The 21,348-nt window shown below is 40.5% G+C and overlaps 1 protein-coding gene across 1 annotated transcript; it reads left to right on the top strand.

Moving 5' to 3' along the window:
* Nucleotides 1-503: 503 nt before the first annotated feature.
* LOC120881661 (ferritin heavy chain-like) lies at nucleotides 504-1,163 on the top strand. The gene has a single exon (XM_040265334.1). It carries the CDS (start codon nucleotides 504-506, stop codon nucleotides 1,161-1,163), a length of 660 nt encoding a protein of 219 aa, XP_040121268.1.
* Nucleotides 1,164-21,348: the final 20,185 nt, after the last annotated feature.

Genomic DNA, 21,348 nt, shown 5'->3' with positions numbered 1-21,348 from the left:
AGGGTATAAGGAGAGAGGTGGGAGGGGGATTGAGGATGAGGAACACGAGTACACCCGTGGCAGATTCATGTCGCTGTATGGGAAAACCAATACAGTATTGTAAAGCAACTAGCCTCCAATTAAAACAAATAAACTTATATTAAAAATAAATAAATAAATAAAATTAAAACCTTGTGGATGTGAATTACTCAGCTCAAAGTGGCTCTGCCTCACCCTGGCTTTGATAAACAGTGGTCTCGCCCTGTCCACACCCTGGCTTTGCTAGACAGTGGTCTCGCCCTGCCCACACCCTGGCTCTGCTAGACAGTGGTCTCGCCCTGCCCACAGATCCCGCCCACCCACGTGACCTCTTCCTTAACCAATCGCAAGCCCAGGCACTGACCCCGCCCAGCAGACCCCATTATTTGTCCAGCAGACCTCATTATCTGTCCATTCCAGAGCCCGCACCCAGAACGCCTGCCATTTAGCCCAGAGCCAGCGTCCGGCCGCCCACATCGTCCGCCATGGGAAGGTTCCGAGAAGACCGCTGGCGCCGGTGCTCCTGGCCCCGCCGACCCCTGTCCCATAGACACCTCGTCCAAGGCGCACACCCTGACAGGGAGTGGCCCAACATGCTGCCCACATCGCCCTCACAGGTGCATCAGAACTACCGCCCAGAGTGTGAGGCCGCGCTCAACAGCCTCGCCACCCTTGAGTTCCACGCCTCCTTCCAGTGCCTGGCCGTGGCCTTCTACCTCGACCATGATGACGTGGCCTTGAAGCGTTTCTCCCACTTCTTCCTGCTCCGCTCCCTCGAGCACAGCAAGACAGCCCAGAGCCTGATGTTCCTGCAGATCCAGCGTGGGGGCCGCATCTGCTTCGTCGACATCAGAAAGCCTGAGACCCAACAGTGGGAGAGTGGACTCCAGGCCATCCAAGACACCCTGAACCTGGAGAAGAGCATCAACCAGAGCCTGCTCGACCTGTACCAGCTGGCCACCAACAGCAGCGACACCCACCTGTGCCACTTCCTGGGGACCGGCTCCCTGGACCAGCAGGTGGAGTCCATGAAGGAGCTGGGGAACCAACTCGGCAACCTGAGCAACGTGGGGTTCCCGGAACGTGCCCTGGCAGAGTACTACTTTGACAAGCTCAGCCTGGGTGATGGCGACAAGAAGGACTGAGCCTGGCCTGGACTTTCCCCCGAGTCCTGCCATGCAGACTGCAGTATTGCCCTTGCAGAATAAGTTCATTTACGTTTTCCTTCTTTCAGTGTTGCCAGTTCTTCCAATAAATCGCTTCCTAAAGAAATAAAGGTCCCTTGTTGATTCATGCATGCAAACCCTTAACCTTTCAAGTTTTACAGCAGGTATCCAGGAGTCGCTTGAGCTACCAATGCCCTGTCCACAGGCCGCTCAAGATCTGCACAGAGGGAGGGAAGAAGGCAACCCATGGGACCCTGAACAATACAAAATGTACCTTCCCCTAATAAACAATGTGATATATGGGGTGGGCGTGGGTGCGGTGAGGCCCTGGTGAATGTGGGTGCCTGTGAGTAGATGAGACATAAAAATATGGCCTGAACATCATGACTGGGGTTGATCTCCAGAAATAGTGAAGGGAAAGGGATTGGGAAGGGAATGAAATCAAGGGGTCTTCATTTTGTTTGAAGCAGACTTCTGGGTAGCAAGATGGGGGCCCTGGATGCTGACATAGCAGAGTCCCTCTCTGACAAGCTCACCCTGGGCTTCAGACGATCTAAGTGTAGCAGGGCTGGCTTTCCTAGAGACACACTTCCTGTGGGCATCACTGTTGAGCATGGATGCTACCCTTATAAAACATCCATGTGATTTTTTTACTTGAACTGTACCACCCTGCGATAAAGTAGCATGATACCACTCAAAATTTACCTCAATGGAAGGGCTGAAAAATATGATATAAAAAATATCTGATTCATTGATATGGCAGGAAACATTCCTTTCTCAACATATTCATATACATTACATAGAGTATGTCAAATACCTAAGAATAATTATGAAATAGCATTGCCGATCATCAAACTTAAAAGTATGACCATCTCAAGAAAAATAAAGAACTGACCTCTTCACAGTACTTTTTTCACAAACCACAGACTGTCGGGAATCACTCTTATAAACCTTTAGTGTACCTGGGCCGGAAATATGAACATTTTAAAAACCAGTCTTCCCAGGTTATATTTATGACTGAAGCAGGATTGAAAGATGCCTTAATATTACAAAGGGGACCAACAAGTAGCTTTTTTTTTTTTCCTTCTAACACAGTCGATGTAAGATTTGAGAAAGCACTTATGTAGCTCCATATTTGCTGGTATGTAATTCTGCAGTTTTATTTTTCCAGTCAGATGGGGAAAGCATGGCTCATGAACTTTTGTTGACTGAAGTGCATTGTTCTTCAGAGCTATAGCTCACATAACTGCCAATTTACATGAAATGGTCCCTTGGCGACATTCACTCCTACAATGCAAGACACTTTGAGAGCAAAGTTCTCATCTTTGAAACTGCTTTGCCTTTCCAGTTATAAATACAAAACTTTTCAAAGCCCATTTAAAGGTAGTGTGGTATTATTTTATTTAACAAAGAGTTTTGTTATATAGATGCACACTGAAATATTTATGCATAAAATATCTTAGCATTTCTTCAAAATAATAATGGGTGAGGAAATATCGCCAGGAGTCAGTAACTGTTGAAGGTGGGAGATGCAGGACACTGTGGGTCCTTTCTAGGAGAGACCCCTGCCCCATATCCTCTGCCTTAGCTCCTCTCTGAAGTACCTAAATAATAATACCTTTATGTACATTTCCTGAGTTGTTTTACAGATGTTAAAACCATCACCAGAGAATTCTCTGGCAGGCCAGTGGTTAGGACTTGGGGCTTTTATTGCCAGGGGCCCAGGTCCAAGCCCTGGTCACCTGGTCGGAGAACTAAGATCCCTCAAGCCACGTGGCATGGTCAAAATAATGTTTTCTTTTTTAATTTGCCACCACCAAACGGAAGAAATTTAACTACTTGATGATCTGAGCATGTACCTCCCACCAGACTTACTGGTGCCTAAGGATTCATAATGTTGACCCCGGTGACATCACCCTGGTACCTTACCATCAATCAATCAAAGAACTATGCACAAGCCGATCACATACCCTGAGATGCCCCTTCCTCAACTTGCCTTTCAAAATGCTTTTGAAACCTATCAGGGAGTTTGGGTGTTTTGAGCATTAGCTATCCTGAATTCCTTGCTTGGTTCCCTGCAGTAAATGCTGCATTTCTCTGCACCAAAACTCAGAGTCAGTAGATTAGCTGTACTGCATGAGGGCGAGTGGACCCAAGGTTGGATTGGTAACAATGGGAATATGGGAATTTATTGTAATATTCTGTCTACTTTTGTATACATTTGAAACTGACCACAATCTAGCGATAACTCATTCCTTCCAAAGCACACCAGTATAGTTTTGTTACAGAGTATTGCAAAAACAGTATTTTAATGGTTTAATGTGAAATTTACAGCACTGTTTTAAGGTAAATCTTGTTTATAACCAAAATAACTTGAATAAAATCTAGTTAGTTCTCCTTCCCATTCATATATCTCTTAAGAGATGAGTTTCCAGTATTTATACCATTTTTATAATATATTCTAGAACCTTCCGTGGTAACATTTTTTATTATTTATATACCAATATTCTTGGATAACTTAACCTTGAGAAAATATTTTTCACTCCTGACAAAACCAATGCATAAATCTTTCACTGCATGCGAAGAGATATGAAGAAAATAGGACAAGGTGTAGTTTTGTTTTTATGTATAAGAAACATATGGTTATGCTTTTTTTGAAATTGTCGATTGACAATATGAAAAAATTATTTATATTTAACTGCCAAAATTAACTTTACTCAAAAACAATTCCCTTTGGCAATTAAGATTTCAAAAGCAGATGAAAGGCAATGATTTGATGTTCCATTTATAAAATGTAGCTTTACAAGTTATTACATTGAAGAACTAATCTAATGTGTAGGTCATGGCCACTTGAACTATTTCCCAGTTTGACAAAGCAACAAGTTTGTTCAGCACCCCTGATTAAAAGGATTAGCACCGATTTTGGAAACATTGAAATATGATTTGAAGCTTGTTTCCTAACAAGGAGGAGTCTACAAAATGTGTTGTTTCTAAACTGTAAACATGATTAAGGGATCCAAATGATAACATGTGAATCATGACTTCAGACCCTAAACAGTTTTTCTCCCATGTAAGTATCTCTTCTCTCCTCAGAGACAGTATTATGACTCAGGGGCCTCAACCACCACCGCCACCATCTCCTCCGTCCCTTCCTCTCCCCCGGCAGACGCACTCACGTGACATTTTCCCACATAATCCCAGACCAGAAGTTTGGATTCTACAGCATAGTTTGATGGTGATGACTGAAGAGAGCGGGGGCAGTTGATACCAAGGCTTTGGTATATGGTCCATTAGTGTGGCTCACTTCCAGCACTCTGGGCCCACAGATTTACAGCTACTTTCACACAAGCCCTTCATTATCTCATTCTTTACATACTGTTCACAGTCTTCTGTATGTTTTTAAAACAGTGTATATTATTAATCACTTTCATCAGAACACAGCAATGTAACATATGAAATACCACCCACGGTGGTATTTCCGTGGTCCAATCTGTATTTCAGATGACATTAATAGCACCAAATTGACTTTTATCCTATTTGGTACTTTTCTCTCTTTGCTGACTTTAAAAGCTAAAGATCATGCCGGAAACCCCCCCCTTAATTGTCTTGCAAACTCTTATATTCCATGAGTTCATCTAATACTTTATTAACCTCATCAATATGTTGAGGTTATACACCCTATTGGTGAAACATGTCCTTCACCTCCAGTCTCTACTTTGTAACGTATGCACCGGTGCCTTTAATTGGACCTAAACTACTTTTTCACCCTCCAAAGAGTGACTATTCATCCTGGAATTTTAAAAGACAAATTTACTTTAATTTTCTCTATATACATTCAGAGTTTCTATGCTTCAATCTCACATTCTTGCTCGTATCTGCTTTTGAAGACTGAAGAGTTCTTTCTTAGAAAATTTCCCCCAGTCAAGTTCTCCAGCCCCTCAACTATATAAACTGCTATCACTGAAAATGTTTCCAGCACTGCTAATGTTCCACCTGTACTCTGTAGCCAGAGCTGAACAAGGAAATCTGCATGTTAAAAAGAGATCAGTGTGGATTTCTGCTGGGTGCCATGACATCTGACAACTTATACCGGGAGACAGTTACTGCCTTTCTCAGACTGCCCCCAAAACCAGAGCATATGATTGCATTCATTGGTTGGTTGTTAAATCATTCATTTTGTAAAAATAATAATTATCTAATAATTACTGTCTGCCATGCCTGGTTGGGGTATTGCTGGTACAATGGTGATTATGCCCTCACGGCAATCACAATATGCATAGTCTTTCTCTTCCTAAAAGGAAATTTAATTTGGCTAACACTGAAAAACATGTAAATCCAGTTTGAACATTTGGAAGCTCCTGGTTCATGAACTGCTGAAGCTGGCTTGTAGAATTTTGAGGATTACTTTGCTAGAGTGTGAGATGAGTAAAATTGTGTGGTAGTTTGAACATTCTTTGGCATTGCCTTTCTTTGGGATTGGAATGAAAGCTGACCTTTTCCAGTCCTGTGGCCACCGCTGAGTTTTCTAAATTTGCTGGCCTATTGAGTGCAGCACTTTCACAGCATCATCTTTTAGGATTTGAAAGAGCTCAACTGGAATTCCATCACCTCCACTAGCTTTTGTTCATAGTGATGCTTCCTAAGGCCCACTGGACTTCGCATTCCAGGCGACTGGCTCTAGGTGAGTGATCACACCATTGTGGTTATCTGGGTCATGAAGATCTTTTTTGTATAGTTCCTCTGTGTATTCTTGCCACCTCTTCTTAATATCTTCTGCTTCTGTTAGGTCCATACCAATTCGTTTCTGTCCTTTACTGTGCCCATCTTTGCATGAAATGTTTCCTTGGTATCTCTAATTTTCTTGAAGAGAGCTCTAGTCTTTCTCATTCTGTTGTTTTCCTATATTTCTTTGCATTGATCACTGAGGAAGGCTTTCTTATCTCTCCTTGCTATTCTTTGGAACTCTGCATTCAGATGGGTATATCTTCCCTTTTCTCCTTTGCCTTTAGCTTCTCTTCTTTTCTCAGCTATTTGTAAGGCCTCCTCAGACAGCCATTTTGCCTTTTTGCATTTCTTTTTCTTGGGGATGGTCTTGATCCCCACCTCCTGTCCAATGTCATGAACCTCCATTCATAGTTCTTCAGGCACTCTATGAGATCTAATCCCTTGAATCTATTTCTCACTTCTATTGTAAAATCATAAGGGATTTGACTTAGGTCATACCTGGATGGTCTAGTGGTTTCCCCCCCTTTTTTCAACTGGAGTCTGAATTTTGCAATAAGGAATCATGATCTGAGCCAGAGTCAGCTCCCGGTCTTCTCTTTTTTCTGACTGTATAGAGCTTCTCCATCTTTGGCTGCAAAGAATATAATCAATCTGATTTTGCTATTGACCATCTGGTGATGCCCATGTGTAGAGTCTTCTCTCGTGTTGTTGGAAGAGGGTACTTGCTATGACCAGTGTGTTCTCTTGGCAAAATTCTATTAGCCTTTGCCCTGCTTCATTTTGTACTCCAAGGCCAAATTTGCCTGTTACGACAGGTAGCTCTTGACTTCCCACTGTTGCATTCCAGTCCCCTGTAATGAAAAGGACATCTTTTTTGGGGTGTTTGTTCTAGAAGGTCTTGTAGGTCTTCACAGAACAGTTCAACTTCAGCTACTTCACCATCACTGGTTGTGGCACAGACTTGGATTACTGGGATATTGAATGGTTTGCCTTGGAAACAAACAGAGATCATTCTGTCATTTTTGAGATTGCACCCAAGAACTGCATGTTGGACTCTTGTCGACTCTGAGGGCTACTCTGTTTCTTCTAAGGGATTCTTGCCCACAGCACTAGATGTAACGGTCATCTGAATTAAATTCACCCATTCCAGTCCAGTTTAGTTTGCTGACTCCTAAAATGTCGATGTTCACTCTTGCCATCTCCTGTTTGACCACTTTCAATTTACCTTGATTCATGGATCTAACATTCAAGGTTCCTATGCATTACTGTTCTTTCCAGCATCAGACTTTACTTCCATCACCAGTCACATCCACAGCTGGGTGGTGGTCTTGCTTTGGCTCTGTCTCTTCATTCTTTCTGGAGTTATTTCTCCACTCTTCTCCAGTAACATATTGGGCACCTACCTACCGAACTGGGGAGTATGTCTTTCAGTGTCCTATCTTTTTGCCTTTTCATACCTTTCATGGGGTTCTCAAGGCAAGAATACTGAAGTGGTTTGCCATTCCCTTCTCCAGTGGACCACATTTTGTCAGAACTCTCCGCCATGACCCGTCCGTCTTGGGTGGCCCTACACGGCATGGCTCATAGTTTCATTGAGTTAGATAAGGTCGGGGTCCGTGTGATCAGTGTGATTAGTTTTCTGTGACTGTGGTTTTCAGTCTGTCTGCCTTCTGATGGATAAGGTAAGAGGCTTCTGTAAGCTTCCTGATGGCATAGAGGGACTGGGGGAAACTGGGTCTTGTTCTGATGGGCGGGGCCATGCTCAGTACATCTTTAATCCAATTTTCTGTTGATGGGCGGGGCCGTGTTCCCTCCCTGTTGTTTGACCTGAGACCAAACTATGGTGGAGGAAATGAAGATAATGGCAACCTCCTTCAAAAGGTCCCCTGCACTTCTGCACTCATACACTACATCTTCTTTACGCCTTCATCTGTTGATGGGCACTTGAGTTGCTTTGGTATCTTGGCTATCATAAGTAATGCTACTATGAACAATGGGGTGCATATATCTCTTCAAAGTGGTGTTTTTATTTTTCTTTCCCCGATATACACCGAAAAGTGGAATTGCTAGGTCATATGGTAGCTCTATTTTTAGTTCTCTGGGAAACCTCCATACTGTTTTCCATAGTGACTTCACCAATTTCCATTCCAACCAACAGTGTAAAAAAGGGGTCTCTTTCCTCCACCTCCTCTCCAACATTTATTATTTGTGTTCTTTTTGATGTCAGGGGTGAGGTGATATCTCATTGTGGTTTTGCTCTGCATCTCCCTGACGATTAATGATGTTGAGCATCTTTTTTCTGTACCTGTCAGCCATCTCCACCATATGCTACTTTATAAAAGAAACTTATCGTACCTCCTCTGTAAAGAACCAAAGCCAAATAACCGGCACCTAGGAAATACTTTTTTCTTTGCATGTAGAATACAGGGTCATGCTGTTCCTTGAGCTTACTGGTTTTCATGGTAACTGAGTCTTAAGACACTACATAAAGGTAAACTTATCCTCTCCAACAGATTTGCATTCAAGCACTCGCTGAAGTGAATTGGGACAAGAAAAGTGATTTTAACAGGTACCGATTTGCAATGGCTCACAGCGACTATATTTATAACTGACAGCAACCAAATTCTGGCTGCTATCATTCCATACAGGGGAACCACATTCATAAAATACCTAGGTATGAAACTCTTGCGCAGGGAGTTGCCTTAGGCAATTTTGCTGCAGTAAAGCTGTCTAACAAGCAACCTCAAAATCACATTCGCAGGTCTGCAGAATGACATTTGCAGGAGTCAGCTTCTACCTGCTAGGCTTGGCTATAGGTTGAGTTTGGTTGAGCTACATTCCCTTCTGTTCTACATGTCTCATTTCTCTGCAACCTGCTTAGGACATGTTCTTCAAATGGGGGATGGAAGAAACATAAGAGGCCATGCCCAACCATGCAAGCACATTTACATCTTTTGGTCAAACTTGACAAACCTTAGGTCTTCTCATATATCATTGACCAAAACAACTGGCTTGGAACACCCCAAGTCAGAGAAGAAAGGAGTATTTACCACCATCAATGAAGCCATGATTAGGACAGGGAGGGAAGAAAGAATTTTGAGTCAATATGCAAGTCAATAATACCACAAGGAAAGGGAATTCTTGGAGTGGCAGGGAGAAGGTGAATGGTAAGAGTCCAATCTCAGTCCATCTTGGGTCGCCAAACAGGTGGCAGGACTAGACTGACTTATGGTTTGGATGACTGTAATGACTGACTGTAATGACTGACAGCAACATCAATAAATTACTCAGACTGGGCAATTATGCAGTAAACGCAGATGACAATTCAGACTTTAAAAACCAACGACAGCTTAAAGAAAAATCCGGTGACAGCTTTTGTTCATGCCACAAATCTAGTTTGAATAAATCAAGTGATCACAAAAAGCAAGCATTTGACAATGTAGATGTTGTTAGGCTTCCATCTAGTGGCCAACAAGAGCATCTGCTCAAGATGGATGCTGAATAAAGTATGTTAAAGGCAGACCAAAAGTGAAAACAAACAAAAATGCCCTATACATTTAGTATGGCTGAGGCTGAAAAGTCAAATTCAATGGATGTTAAAAGACAGAGTATTTATAGGCCAGGAACTTGTTTCTCAAGGATTTCTTTCTTCTGTAGTATACCTAGAACAGTTTCACACACAGAAATTAACAAGTAATTATTGATGGACTCAATAATAGGGCTTAGTATTTGCCAGGGGCTGGAGGGAAGGGGATTGGGAAGGGTCTGCTAATGGGTATGAATGCGTACATGGCTTACCTGGTGGCTCAGATGGTAAAGCATCTGTCTGCAATGTGGGAGACCTGGGTTCGATCCCTGGGTTGGGAGGATCCCCTGGAGAAGGGAAATGGCAGCCCACTCCACTACTCTTGCGTGGAAAATCCCATGGGCAGAGGAGCCTAGTAGGCTACAGCCCATGGTGTTGCGAAGAGTCAGACACGATTGAGTGACTTCACTTCACTTCATTTCATCGATGGATCCAATTTTTACCAGTTTCCTTTTCCCATAAGGAGTATTCAATCCTTTTTTTTTTTTTTTGAATGTTTTATTCACCTTATTCTACTGCTGGGTGGTAGAAAAGAAGCCATCATTAACATGAAAATTTGCTTCCTTCAATATTGCCAAGTAATGAAAGCAGTAACATTTCATGAAAAATGAGCTGCACAGCCTACTCTGAATTTCATCTCTGTTGCACAGTCTGATCTTTGGCTGACACACTGCTCCTTTTTGTTAAAAAAAAAAAAAAAAGAAATAACAGCCTTATCAAGATATGATTGCATACCATACGGTTCCAAGTATACCACTCAATGTTTTTTAGTACATTCGAAGAGTAATGCAACAATCACACGACTACATCATTTCAAGGCATTTTCATTATCCCCCAGAGAAGCTATGTACCCATTCATACCCATTAGCAGTCACTCCCCAATCCCCTTCCCTCCAGCCCCTGGCAAATACTAATCTACATTTTTTTCTCTATAGGTTTGTCCATTCTAGACATTTCACATAAACGGAACTGTGCCATATATAGCCTTTTGATACAGATTAAAATAAAATTTTTAAAACATATCAAGGAAAATCTAGAAAGGAGATGTATCATGCTTCCAGGTCAATCTAACATGAAGGATGGATTTCCATCTTTTTCCCTAGGGGCAGGAAGTTAGATAACTGACAAGAAGGACATATGATTCTGAATTGGCTCTTTTTGTCCAGTCACTTGCTTCCAGGCACAAAGGTCATTCAAAGGACCAAGCCTTAGGTAGTCACCTCAATGTACCTCAGCCCAGAACCGGGGAGCCTGGTAGGCTGCAGTCCATGGGGTCGTGAACAGCCAGACACGACTGAGTGACTTCACTTTCACTTTTCACTTTCATGCATTGGAGAAGGAAATGGCAACCCACTCCAGTGTTCTTGCCTGGAGAATCCCAGGGATGGGGGAGCCTGGTGGGCTGCCTTCTATGGGGTCGCACAGAGTTGGACACGACTGAAGTGACTTAGCAGCAGAGCCTAAAAGGAACTCTCAGTCTGTCCCAGGTCTTTGTTTCAGTATCTTTCATCATCACACAGTAGAAAGAGTTCTCACTTAGACGTCTATTCCAAATGGCCAGTTCAACCACAGACCCTAAAGCTGACCCACTGGTCTCTCCCTGGGGCCAGCCCCCAATAATAGTAGACATGCTCCTCAACATCTTAGCTTTGTCCCAGATTATAAGACACTGCTTGGCTTGCAACAAACTTCCCTCTGCTTGATTTAGATTTCTTTTGTTCCTCATTCTTTCCATTTCTTAAGGTGGGAAGTTCGATAATTTCAGACTTCTTTTTGTTTATTAATATAGGCGTTTGGTTCTTATACATTTCCATCTAAGCACTGATTTAGCCACATCTCACAAATGTTGATATGTTGGATTTTACTTACTGCCTGCCAAGTCACTCCAGTCGTGTCTGACTCTTTGTGACCCTATGGACTGTAGCCCTCCAGGCTCCTCTGCCCATGGGTCCATTCCAAATAATTTTAATACACCCATTATTCTTTGACTTTTGGATTGTTTAGAAGTATATTGTATTATTAGCTTTCAAATATTTGGGGATTTATCAAATATCATACTGTTAATGATTTCTAGTTCAATCACACTGTGGTCAGAGAACATATCTTGCATGATTTAAATCTGTTAAAATTTACAGAGACCTGTTGTGTGGCCCAGAATTTAGTCTCAGTAATTGCTCCATGTATACTCAAAAGTGACATGATTCTAAAGAATCAGTTTCTAAAGATTCCTCTCTTATGTGTCTATGATTTTTTTTCTATGATTTTTCTTCACATGCGTATTATTTTTTTTCTTCCTCTTTCTTCTCCTTATTCTAGTAATACTCCACTGATTGACTACAGAGAGAAAACTATGTGGTTTTTAAGCCATGCACATGTATTAACTTTTTAAAAAACAAGCATTTTATTTTCAAATAGTAAAAAATGATACCTGACTCATACTGGCAGACTAGAAACAAAAACAATTATCTAAATGAGAAAGGATATAGTTAGGAAACCAGAGATTTTGAGGCATGCCTGAAAGATAAAACCATGATATGCTTTCACAATTATAAAACCAGAGAATTAAAAGTAACTGCAGCAGACTACTGGGAGATCAAGATAGCAAAGGAGGACGCTGAGCTTACCTCCCCTCATGAACAGATCAAAAATGCATCTACACGTGGAGTAATTCATCACTGAAAACAAAATGGAGACTGACAGGAAGGCTCTTCTATTCTACAGTGAAGACTGGAAGAAAGATACACATAGGAAGGAAGGAAGGCAGGGAGGAGAAGCAATAGGATTGGGACCTGTGCTCCTAGCAGGGAACACAGACGAGGGAGATCACGTGTGCTTGGAATCTTCCCTGGGGAGTGAGTGGTTCAAACCACATACTGGGCACCTCAGACCTGGGGTCTGATCCGGGGAAGATGAGTCCCCTTGGCTGGCTTGAAGACCAATAGCACTGGCAGGGGTGCTGTGAGAAACCTAGACACCACTCATGCACACACTTGCCGGCTGTTAAAACAAGGCAGAGGAAGAAGATTGAGACTGACTGGGACTCCATCCAGTTTCCTGCAACCACCCTAGGGCATACCCCAGTCTACTCCAAGGGCATGCTCTGGCCCGTCTTGCTCCATCACACAGCTCCCCACTAAGGCAAAGGCTGCCATTGCTGAAGAGAGCGCACAGTTGTGGGGTATGGAGCTGGCTCAGACCCAGCACTACATCTAAATGGGGCGAGGGCAGCCAATGATGGCACTCTAGGGAGGCAGCAGGTCAGGAATATCTGGAACTCAGACTGGGTGCTGGGACGAACCAAGCACAAGCCCAGACCCACACATGGAACCCACTCTGGCCCCTCTTGCTCCAGTGCTGCTCCCTTCCAGGGTCAAAATGTTGATGCTGGGAGAAGGGAAAACATACATGGTTAGAGGAAACATAACCAGCTTAGACCCAACCCTCTAGCCTTCTGCTCCAGCACTTTGGGACTCAATCCCACCCTGAATAGAGTGGCATTTGCCACTCAGCATAGGAGAAGCCCCATCTCATACCTGGCTCTGACTCTAGCTCCTCCATCTCCAGCCCTACTGCCAAACAAGGTGATAGCTGCCAGGGAATCCTTGGCAAAGATATGACTCATGCTCACTTCAGATTCAGCTCTACCACCAAAGCTACTGGGCACACACAAATTGTATAAGGATGCTCCCATCAAAGGACACGCCTTCAAGAATGAGATTGGTAACTGTTTTACCTAATTTCAGAGAGACAGATAAAGTTAAACAAAATGAGAAGATAAAGGAATTTATTTCACACACACACGAGAAAAAAATCTGAAAAAAATACTGAAACAGATAATTAATTGACCAGATAAAGAGTTCAAATATTTAGTAATAAGAATATTTAGTAATAAGAATGCTAAGTGAACTAGGGGAAAAAATAGATGAATATAGCAAGAATTTTAACAAGGAACTAGAAAATATAGAAAAGAACCAGTCAGAGCTGAAGAATACAATAAGTTAAATGGAAAAAAAAAACACTATGAGGGATTAACAGCAGACTAAGTCATACAGAAGCATGCATAAGTGATCTGAAAGATAAAATAATGAAAACCACTCAATCAGAACAGCCAAAAAAAAAAAAAAATCCAGTTCAAAAAATGAGAACTGAAGGGACCTCTAGGACAACATCAAATAATACTAACATTTGTATTATAGAAGTCATAAAGGAGTATAGTTAATAAGAAAAAAACAGAGGTCAAAAATAAATTTGATAGATTTATGTATGAAAACTTCCCAAACCTGAAGGAAATTGTCATCCAGGCATAGGAAGCAGAGAAGGTCCAAAATAAAATGAAAGCAAAAAGACCTACACCAGAATGTATCATAATTAAAATGGCAAAAATTAAACAGAATTCTAAAAGCAACAAGAGAAAAACAGAATCATATACAAGGGAACACCCATAATGCTATCAGCTGACTGATAGCAGAAACTTTGCAAGCCAGAAGGTAGAGGCATGGAATTTTAAAGTGATTGAAGGGAAAACCCTATAACCTAAGATACCCTACCCAGCAAAATTATCATTCAGAATTGAAAAAGAGATAAGGAACTTTCCAGAGAAGCAAAAACTAAGAGTCCATCAATACTAAATCAATCCTAAAGAAAATGGTAAAGAATCTCCTCTGCATAGAAAATCAAAGGCTACATCCAGAACTAAGAATGTACAGAACAGGAAAAACCCCACTAGTAAAGGCAAATATATAGTAAAAGCTATGGAGTAACCACTTGAATAAGCTAGTATAGATATTAAAAGACAAAAAACTGAAAAATCGACTATAAATACAATAACAGTTAAGGCATAAATATGAAGATGTAAAGTATGACATCAAAAACACAAAATGTGAAGGAAGGGAACTAAAATAATGAAGACCTTTTACAATATGTTTGAATTTAAATGACTACCAGTTTAAAACAATCATAGTTATAAGTCACCATATCTGAATCCCAAGGTAACCACAAATCAAAAACCTACAACAGACTATGCCACTAAAGAAAATCATCCAATCATCAGGGAAGAAATTAAAAGAAGAACAGAACAGAGGGTCACTACAGAGACAACCAGAAAACAAATAACAAACTGGTAATAAGTACATACATATCAATGATCACTTTAAAGTTCAATGGACTTAATGATCCAATCTGAAGAAAAAAGGTGAATGACTGGATAGAAAAAAAAATTACTGGATTAAAAAAAAAGCGACCATCTATATGCCACCTACAAGAGACTTATTTAAGAGCTAAAGACAAGCATAGGCTTAAAGTGAAAGGTTGGGAAAAGGTTTCTCATGCAAATGGAAATGACAAAAAAGCAGAGGTGGCAATACTCATAGTAGACAAAACAGACTTTAAAACAAAGTCTATAACAAAAGACAAAGAAGAGCATCATATAATGATAAAGGGATCAATACCAGAAGAGGATATAACATTTGTTATCATATATGCATCTATTATAGGAACATCTAAATACATAAAGCAAATAGATCAGACATAACAGGAGAAACAGACAATAATACAATAATAGTAGGGAACATTAACACCTCACTTATATCAATGCACAGATCATCCAGAAAGAAAATCAAACAAGGAAACAGTAGTCTTAAATGACACAATATACCAGTTGGACTTCATAGATATCTATAAGACATTCTATCCCCAAACAGCAGGATACATATTCAAGTGTACATGGAATATTCTCCCAGTTGGATCACATACTAAGGCCAAAAAACCAGTCTCAACAAATGTAAGAGGATAGAAAGTACATCAAGCATTTTTTCAGACCACAATGGTATAAAACCAGAAGTCAATTACAGGAAGAGAAATGGGAAAACACTACAAAAACCAGTGGGTCAATGAAGAAATCAAAGAGGATATTAGAAAATACCTCAAGACAAATGGCAATGGAAACACACCTTTCCAAAATCTATGAGATAAGGGGACTTCTCTGGCAGTTCAGTGGTTAAGACTCTGCACTTCCAATGCAGGAGGTGTGGGTTCAAATCTGGTTGGGGAACTACTAGTAAGATCTCACATGCTGTATGGTATGGTCCTCTCTCCAAACAACCACCACCACCGCCAAAAAAAAAAAAACACCCACAGAATAAACCCAAAATATATAGGTCGCAACCACAGCAGTTCTAAGAGGGAACATTATAGTGATACAAGCATACCTCAAGAGACAAAAACCTCAAACAACCTAACCTACCATCTATGGGGATTAGAAAAATAAGAACACAGTTAGTAGAAGGAAGGAAATTATAAACAGCAGAGAGACAATAAGAGAGGCTCAAAAACCAATTGAAAACATCAATGAAACCAAGAGCTTTTTTTTTTTTTTGAAAAGATAAAACCACAATATTGATTATTCCAATCCAAGATGTGGTATATCTCCGTTTGTGTCATCTTTAATTTCTTTCATCAGTGTCTTATAGTTTTCTGCATACAGGTCTTCTGTAAACTCTCTTTAGGTAAACTTATTCCTAAGTATTTTATTATTTTTGTTGCAATGGTGAATGGGATTGTTTTCTTAATTTCACTTTCTGACTTTTCTTTGTTAGTGTATAGGGGTGCAAAGGATTTCTGTGTATTAATTCTATACTCTGCCACTTTGCTATACTCAATGATTAGGGCTAGTAATTTTCTGGTGTCATCTTTAGGGTTTTCTATGAAAGAATCATGTTATATGCCAACAGTGAGAGTGTTACTTCTTCTTTTCCAATCTGGAGTCCTTTTATTTCTTTTTCTTCTCTGATTGCTATGGCTAGGACTTCCCAAACTATGTTGAATAACAGTGGTGAGTGTGGGCACCCTTGTCTTAAATGACCATATTACTCAAAGCAATCCGTAGATTCAATGTGATCCTGATGAAACTACCAATGGGATTCTTCACAGAACTAGAACAAATAATTTCAAAATTTGTATGGAAACACAAAAGTCCCCAAACAGCCAAAGCAATCTTAAGAAGAATGGAGTTGGAGGAATCAACTTCCCTGACTTCAGATCATATTATAAAGCTAGAGGCATGAAGACACTATGGTACTGGCACAAAAACAGCAATATGGACCAATGTGTTCCATTGGTCTACATTTGTATAGATAGAAAGCCCAGAGATAAATCCATGCACCTATGGGCACCTTCAACAAAGGAGGCAAAAACATACACCAGAGAAAAGACAGTCTCTTCAATAAATGGTGCTGGGAAAATTGGGCAGCTACATGGAAAAGAATGGAGTTAGAGCATTTCCTAACACCACACACACACACACACACAAATAAAAACTTAAAATGGATTAAAGACCTAAATGTAAGACCAGAAACTGTAAAACTCTTAGAGGAAAACATAGGCAGAACACTCTGACATAAATCACAGCAAGATCTTCTATGACCTATCTCCTATAGTAAAGAAAATAAAAACAAAAATAAACAAGTGGGACCTAATTAAACTTAAAATCTTTGAAACAATGAAGGAAACTAGAAGTAAGATGAAAAGACAACTCTCAGAATGGGGGAAAGTAATAGCAAATGAAACAACTGACAAAGGATTAATCTCCACAATATACAAGCAGCTCATGCAGCTCAATACCAGAAAAACAACCAACCCAATCAAAAAGTGGGTGGACCTAAACAGACATTTCTCCAAAGAAGACATACAGATGGCTAATAAACACAAGAAAAGATGCCCAACATCGCTCATTATTAGAGACATGCAAATAAAAACTACAATGAGGTATCACCTTACACTGGTCAGAATCACCATCGTCAAAGTCGACAAACAATAAATGCTGGAGAAGGCGTGGAGAAAAGGGAACCCTCCTGCACTGCTGGTAGGAATGCAAATTGATATAGCCACTATGGAGATTCCTTAAAAACACAACAAAAAACTAGGATTAAGACTATCATATGACCCAGCAATCTCACCACTGGGCGTATACTCTGAGGAAAGCATACTTGAAAAAGACACACGTACCCCAATGTTCAATGCAGCACTAGGTACAATAGCTAAGACATGGAAGCAACCTAGATCTCTATGGGCAGATGAATGGATAAAGAAATTGTGGTATATGGAAGCAATGGAATATTACTCAGCCATAAAAAGGAACACATCTGAATCAGTTCTAATCAGGTAGATGAACCTAGAGCCTATCGCACAAGGTGAAGCTAAGTTAAAAAGAGAAGACAAATATCATATATTAGTGCATATATATGGAATCCAGAAAGATGGTACTGATGATCCTATTTGCAGGGTAGCAAAGGAGATACAGACATAAAGAACAGACTTAGGGTCACAGAGCGGGAGGGAGAGGGTGAGATGACCTGAGAAAGTAGTACTGAAACATACATTACCATATGTAAAATAGATAGCCAACGGGAATTTGCTGTATGATGCAGGGAACCCAAAGCCAGTGCTCTGTGACAACCTAGGGGGTGGAGTGGGAGGTTTGAGAGGGAGGGGACATATGTATACCTATGGCTGATTCATGTTGATGGATGGCGGAAGCGATCACAATATTGTAATTATCATCCAACTAAAAATTAAAAGAAAAAAAATCTAAGATAAACAAACCCAAAAGCCTAAAGACAAAGAGAGAGAGGACCAAAGGAAACCAAACAAGAAATGAAAGAGGAGAAATTATAATTAATATCACAAAGGTACAAAAATCATAAAAGAATATTTCAAACAGTTATATGCCAACAAATTGGACAACCTAGGAAAAAAAATGGATAAATTTCTATAAATACAAAAATTTCCAAGACTGAATCTGGAAGAAACAAAAAATCTGAACAGACTGTTTACTAGTAGTAAAGTTCAATTAGTAATAAATGAGCTATCAGAAAGGGAAAGCAAGAAAACAACCTCGTTTCAAATCACATCAAAAAATATATAGGAATAAACTTAACCAAGGACGTGAAAGACTTATACTCTGAAAACTATAAAACACTGACAAAGGAAACTGAAGATGATACAAAGAAGGGGAAAGCTATGGCACCTTCATGGATGAGAAGAATACTGTTAACATGTCCATATTGTCCAAAGCAATCTACAGATTTAATGCAATCCCTCTCAAAATACCCATGACATTTTCCACAAAACTTAGAACAAATAATCCTAAAATTCATATGGAACCACACAGACAAAGCAATCTTAAGAAAAAAAGAACAAAGCTGGAGCTATCATGCACCGTGATTTCAGACTATGCTACAAAGCTACAGTATGAAAACAGTAGCTAAAAAGGGCACAAAACAGATGCATAGATCAGTGGAACAGAATAGAGTGCGCAGAAATAAAGCCATGTACATTATGGTCAACTAATCTACCACAAAGGAAAGCAAGAACATACCACAGAAAAAAGACAGTCTCTTCAATGAGTGGTGCTGGGAAAACTGGACAGCTACATGTAAAAGAATGAGATTAGAACATTTCCACACCATATACAAAAACAAATTAAAACTGGGTTAAAGACCTACATGTTAGACCAGAAACCATAGAACTCCGAGAAGAAAAAACACTATTTGACATAAAAGGCAGCAGTATTTTGGACCTGTCTCCTAAGCAAAGGAAATAAAAGAAAAAATAAACAAATGGGACATAAGTAAACTTAAAACTTTGGCACGTCAAAGGAAGCCATCAACAGAACAAAAAGACAACCAACTGAATGGGAGGAAATATTTTCAAATGATATGAATGATAAGGGGTTAATATGAAAAATATGTAACCAGCTCATACAACTCAATAAAAAAAAGAAAAAAGAACCCAAACAACCCAACTGAAAAATGGGCAGAACACGTGAGTGGACATTTTTCCAGGGAGGACATACAGATGGCCAACAGGCACATGAAAAGATATTCAACATCACTAATTAGAGAAATGCAAATCAAAAACACTTGAGAAATCTCCTCATACCTGTCAGAATGGCTATCATCAAGAAGACCACAAATAGCAAAGTGTTGGCAAGGATGTGAAGAAAAGAGAACTCTAGTACTCTCTTGGTGGGAATGTAAATTGGTGCAGCTACTGTAGAAAACAGTATGGAGAATTCTCAGAAAATGAAAAATAGGACTACCAGATGACCCAGCAATTCTACTCCTGGGCATATATCCAAAGAAAATAAAATAAAAACACTAATTTGAAAAGATGCCTGTAACCCAATGTTCACAGCAACATTATTTACAATAGCCCAAGTATCCATCAGCAGATGAATGGATAAAGATGTGGTGTACAGAATACTATAATGGAATACTATTCAGCCATAAAAAGACAAAATCTGCCACTTGCAACAACACGAATGGACCTGGAGGATATTCTGCTTCATGAAATAGGTCAGACAGAGAAAGACATATACTGTATGCTATCACTTCTATTTAGAATCTAGAAATTAGAGCAAATGAATGTAACAAAACAGAAATAGATTTACAGATTTAGATAACAAACTAGTGGTTAACAGGTTCCACTGGTAGGGAAGGGGAGACAGAAAGGGAGAAGGGAGAAGGAGAAAGAAAGGAAGAGGTACAAGACAGGAGTAGGGGATTGAGAGGTACAAACCACTCTGCATAAAATAAATGAGCTACAAAGATATGTTATATAGCACAGGGAATAGAACCAGTTATTTTTATAGTAACTTTGAACAGAGCATAGTCTATAGAAATACTGAATCACTAAGTTGTACACCTGAAACTAACATAGTATAAATCAACCATACTTCATAAAAAAAAGGAAAAATAAAATAATATGCCTGTAGTAGAAAGCCAAGCACATTCAAAGAAAGTTCAAGAACAGAGCTGATGAAATCCAAGCAGTGCAGAAGGTCCTGGTGGACTGGGAGGTTGAAGAGCTCCTCTCTGAACAACAGTTCTGTTTGCCACACCCAAGCTCTGACCCTACCCCAATCTTCCTTATCTTGCACAAAGCCAAAGTGGCATTGGATCAGCTTCATCTCCCAAAACTACACTCCAAAGACAGTGAATTACTTGACCAGGAAAGGAACCCAAATTAGAGCAGACATGAGGCAAAACAGAAGGACACATCTATCTGAAGAACGATCCACGTAAGTTTTCTGATGTCAGAGAAATGCCATGCTTTTAGCATTTGGAAGGGTCCCCATACTACCTTAAAAGTTTTATGCCACATACACCCAAAGAAACTGACACACTCCCCCCTACCATACAAAGGAGATGCATGTTGATGAAATGGATGTCATAACTGTACATCAGATCCATGCTAATCATTTGATTCTGAGGCTAATCAAATGAATCCTTTACTCCCAAATATGGATGGATAAATGCTTGCCAGATATTTGAGGGAAATGAACGAGAGGATCATGATGAACAAACAGAACTATTTCTGGAGGAAAAAAAACAAATGTAATACAGGAAAAGAAAAGAACATTACCAAAAAATGCAAATTCATGTCCTCTAAGGAAGCCAGTGGGTTTATGAAATGAGAATAGGGTGCTGTAAAAGGGAGCAATTGGAGAACAAGACAAAGTCCTTGAAAAACAGAAATATTACAGCAAAATTTAAAATGTAATAGATGCCAGGTGCTCAGCTCAGTCTCTGCCCCACCCAGGCTCTGGTGGAACCTGGAACACTGGGCTCGAGCCCCGCCCACCAGCACGCCCCGTCTCCAACAGAAATGGAACACCCGTCCCCCTCGTAAACCTGGTAACGGAACCCACTTCCAGTTCATCCCAGAGCTGCCGCCCTGATTTGAGCCGCCTGTCTCAGGCCACCTTCATAGTCCACCCTGGGTACTCTCCCAGGCCACCTGTACCGGCGCCGTGGCTTCACCGTCACTCTAGCCTTCTCACCTGGCACACCTGCG

This window comes from Oryx dammah, unplaced genomic scaffold, assembly GCF_014754425.2.
Source record: "Oryx dammah isolate SB20612 unplaced genomic scaffold, SCBI_Odam_1.1 HiC_scaffold_23, whole genome shotgun sequence".
In the NCBI taxonomy this organism is placed as follows: domain Eukaryota; kingdom Metazoa; phylum Chordata; class Mammalia; order Artiodactyla; family Bovidae; genus Oryx; species Oryx dammah.
Note: the sequence above shows the minus strand (reverse complement) of the source record. Positions and strands in the feature narration are given on the sequence as shown.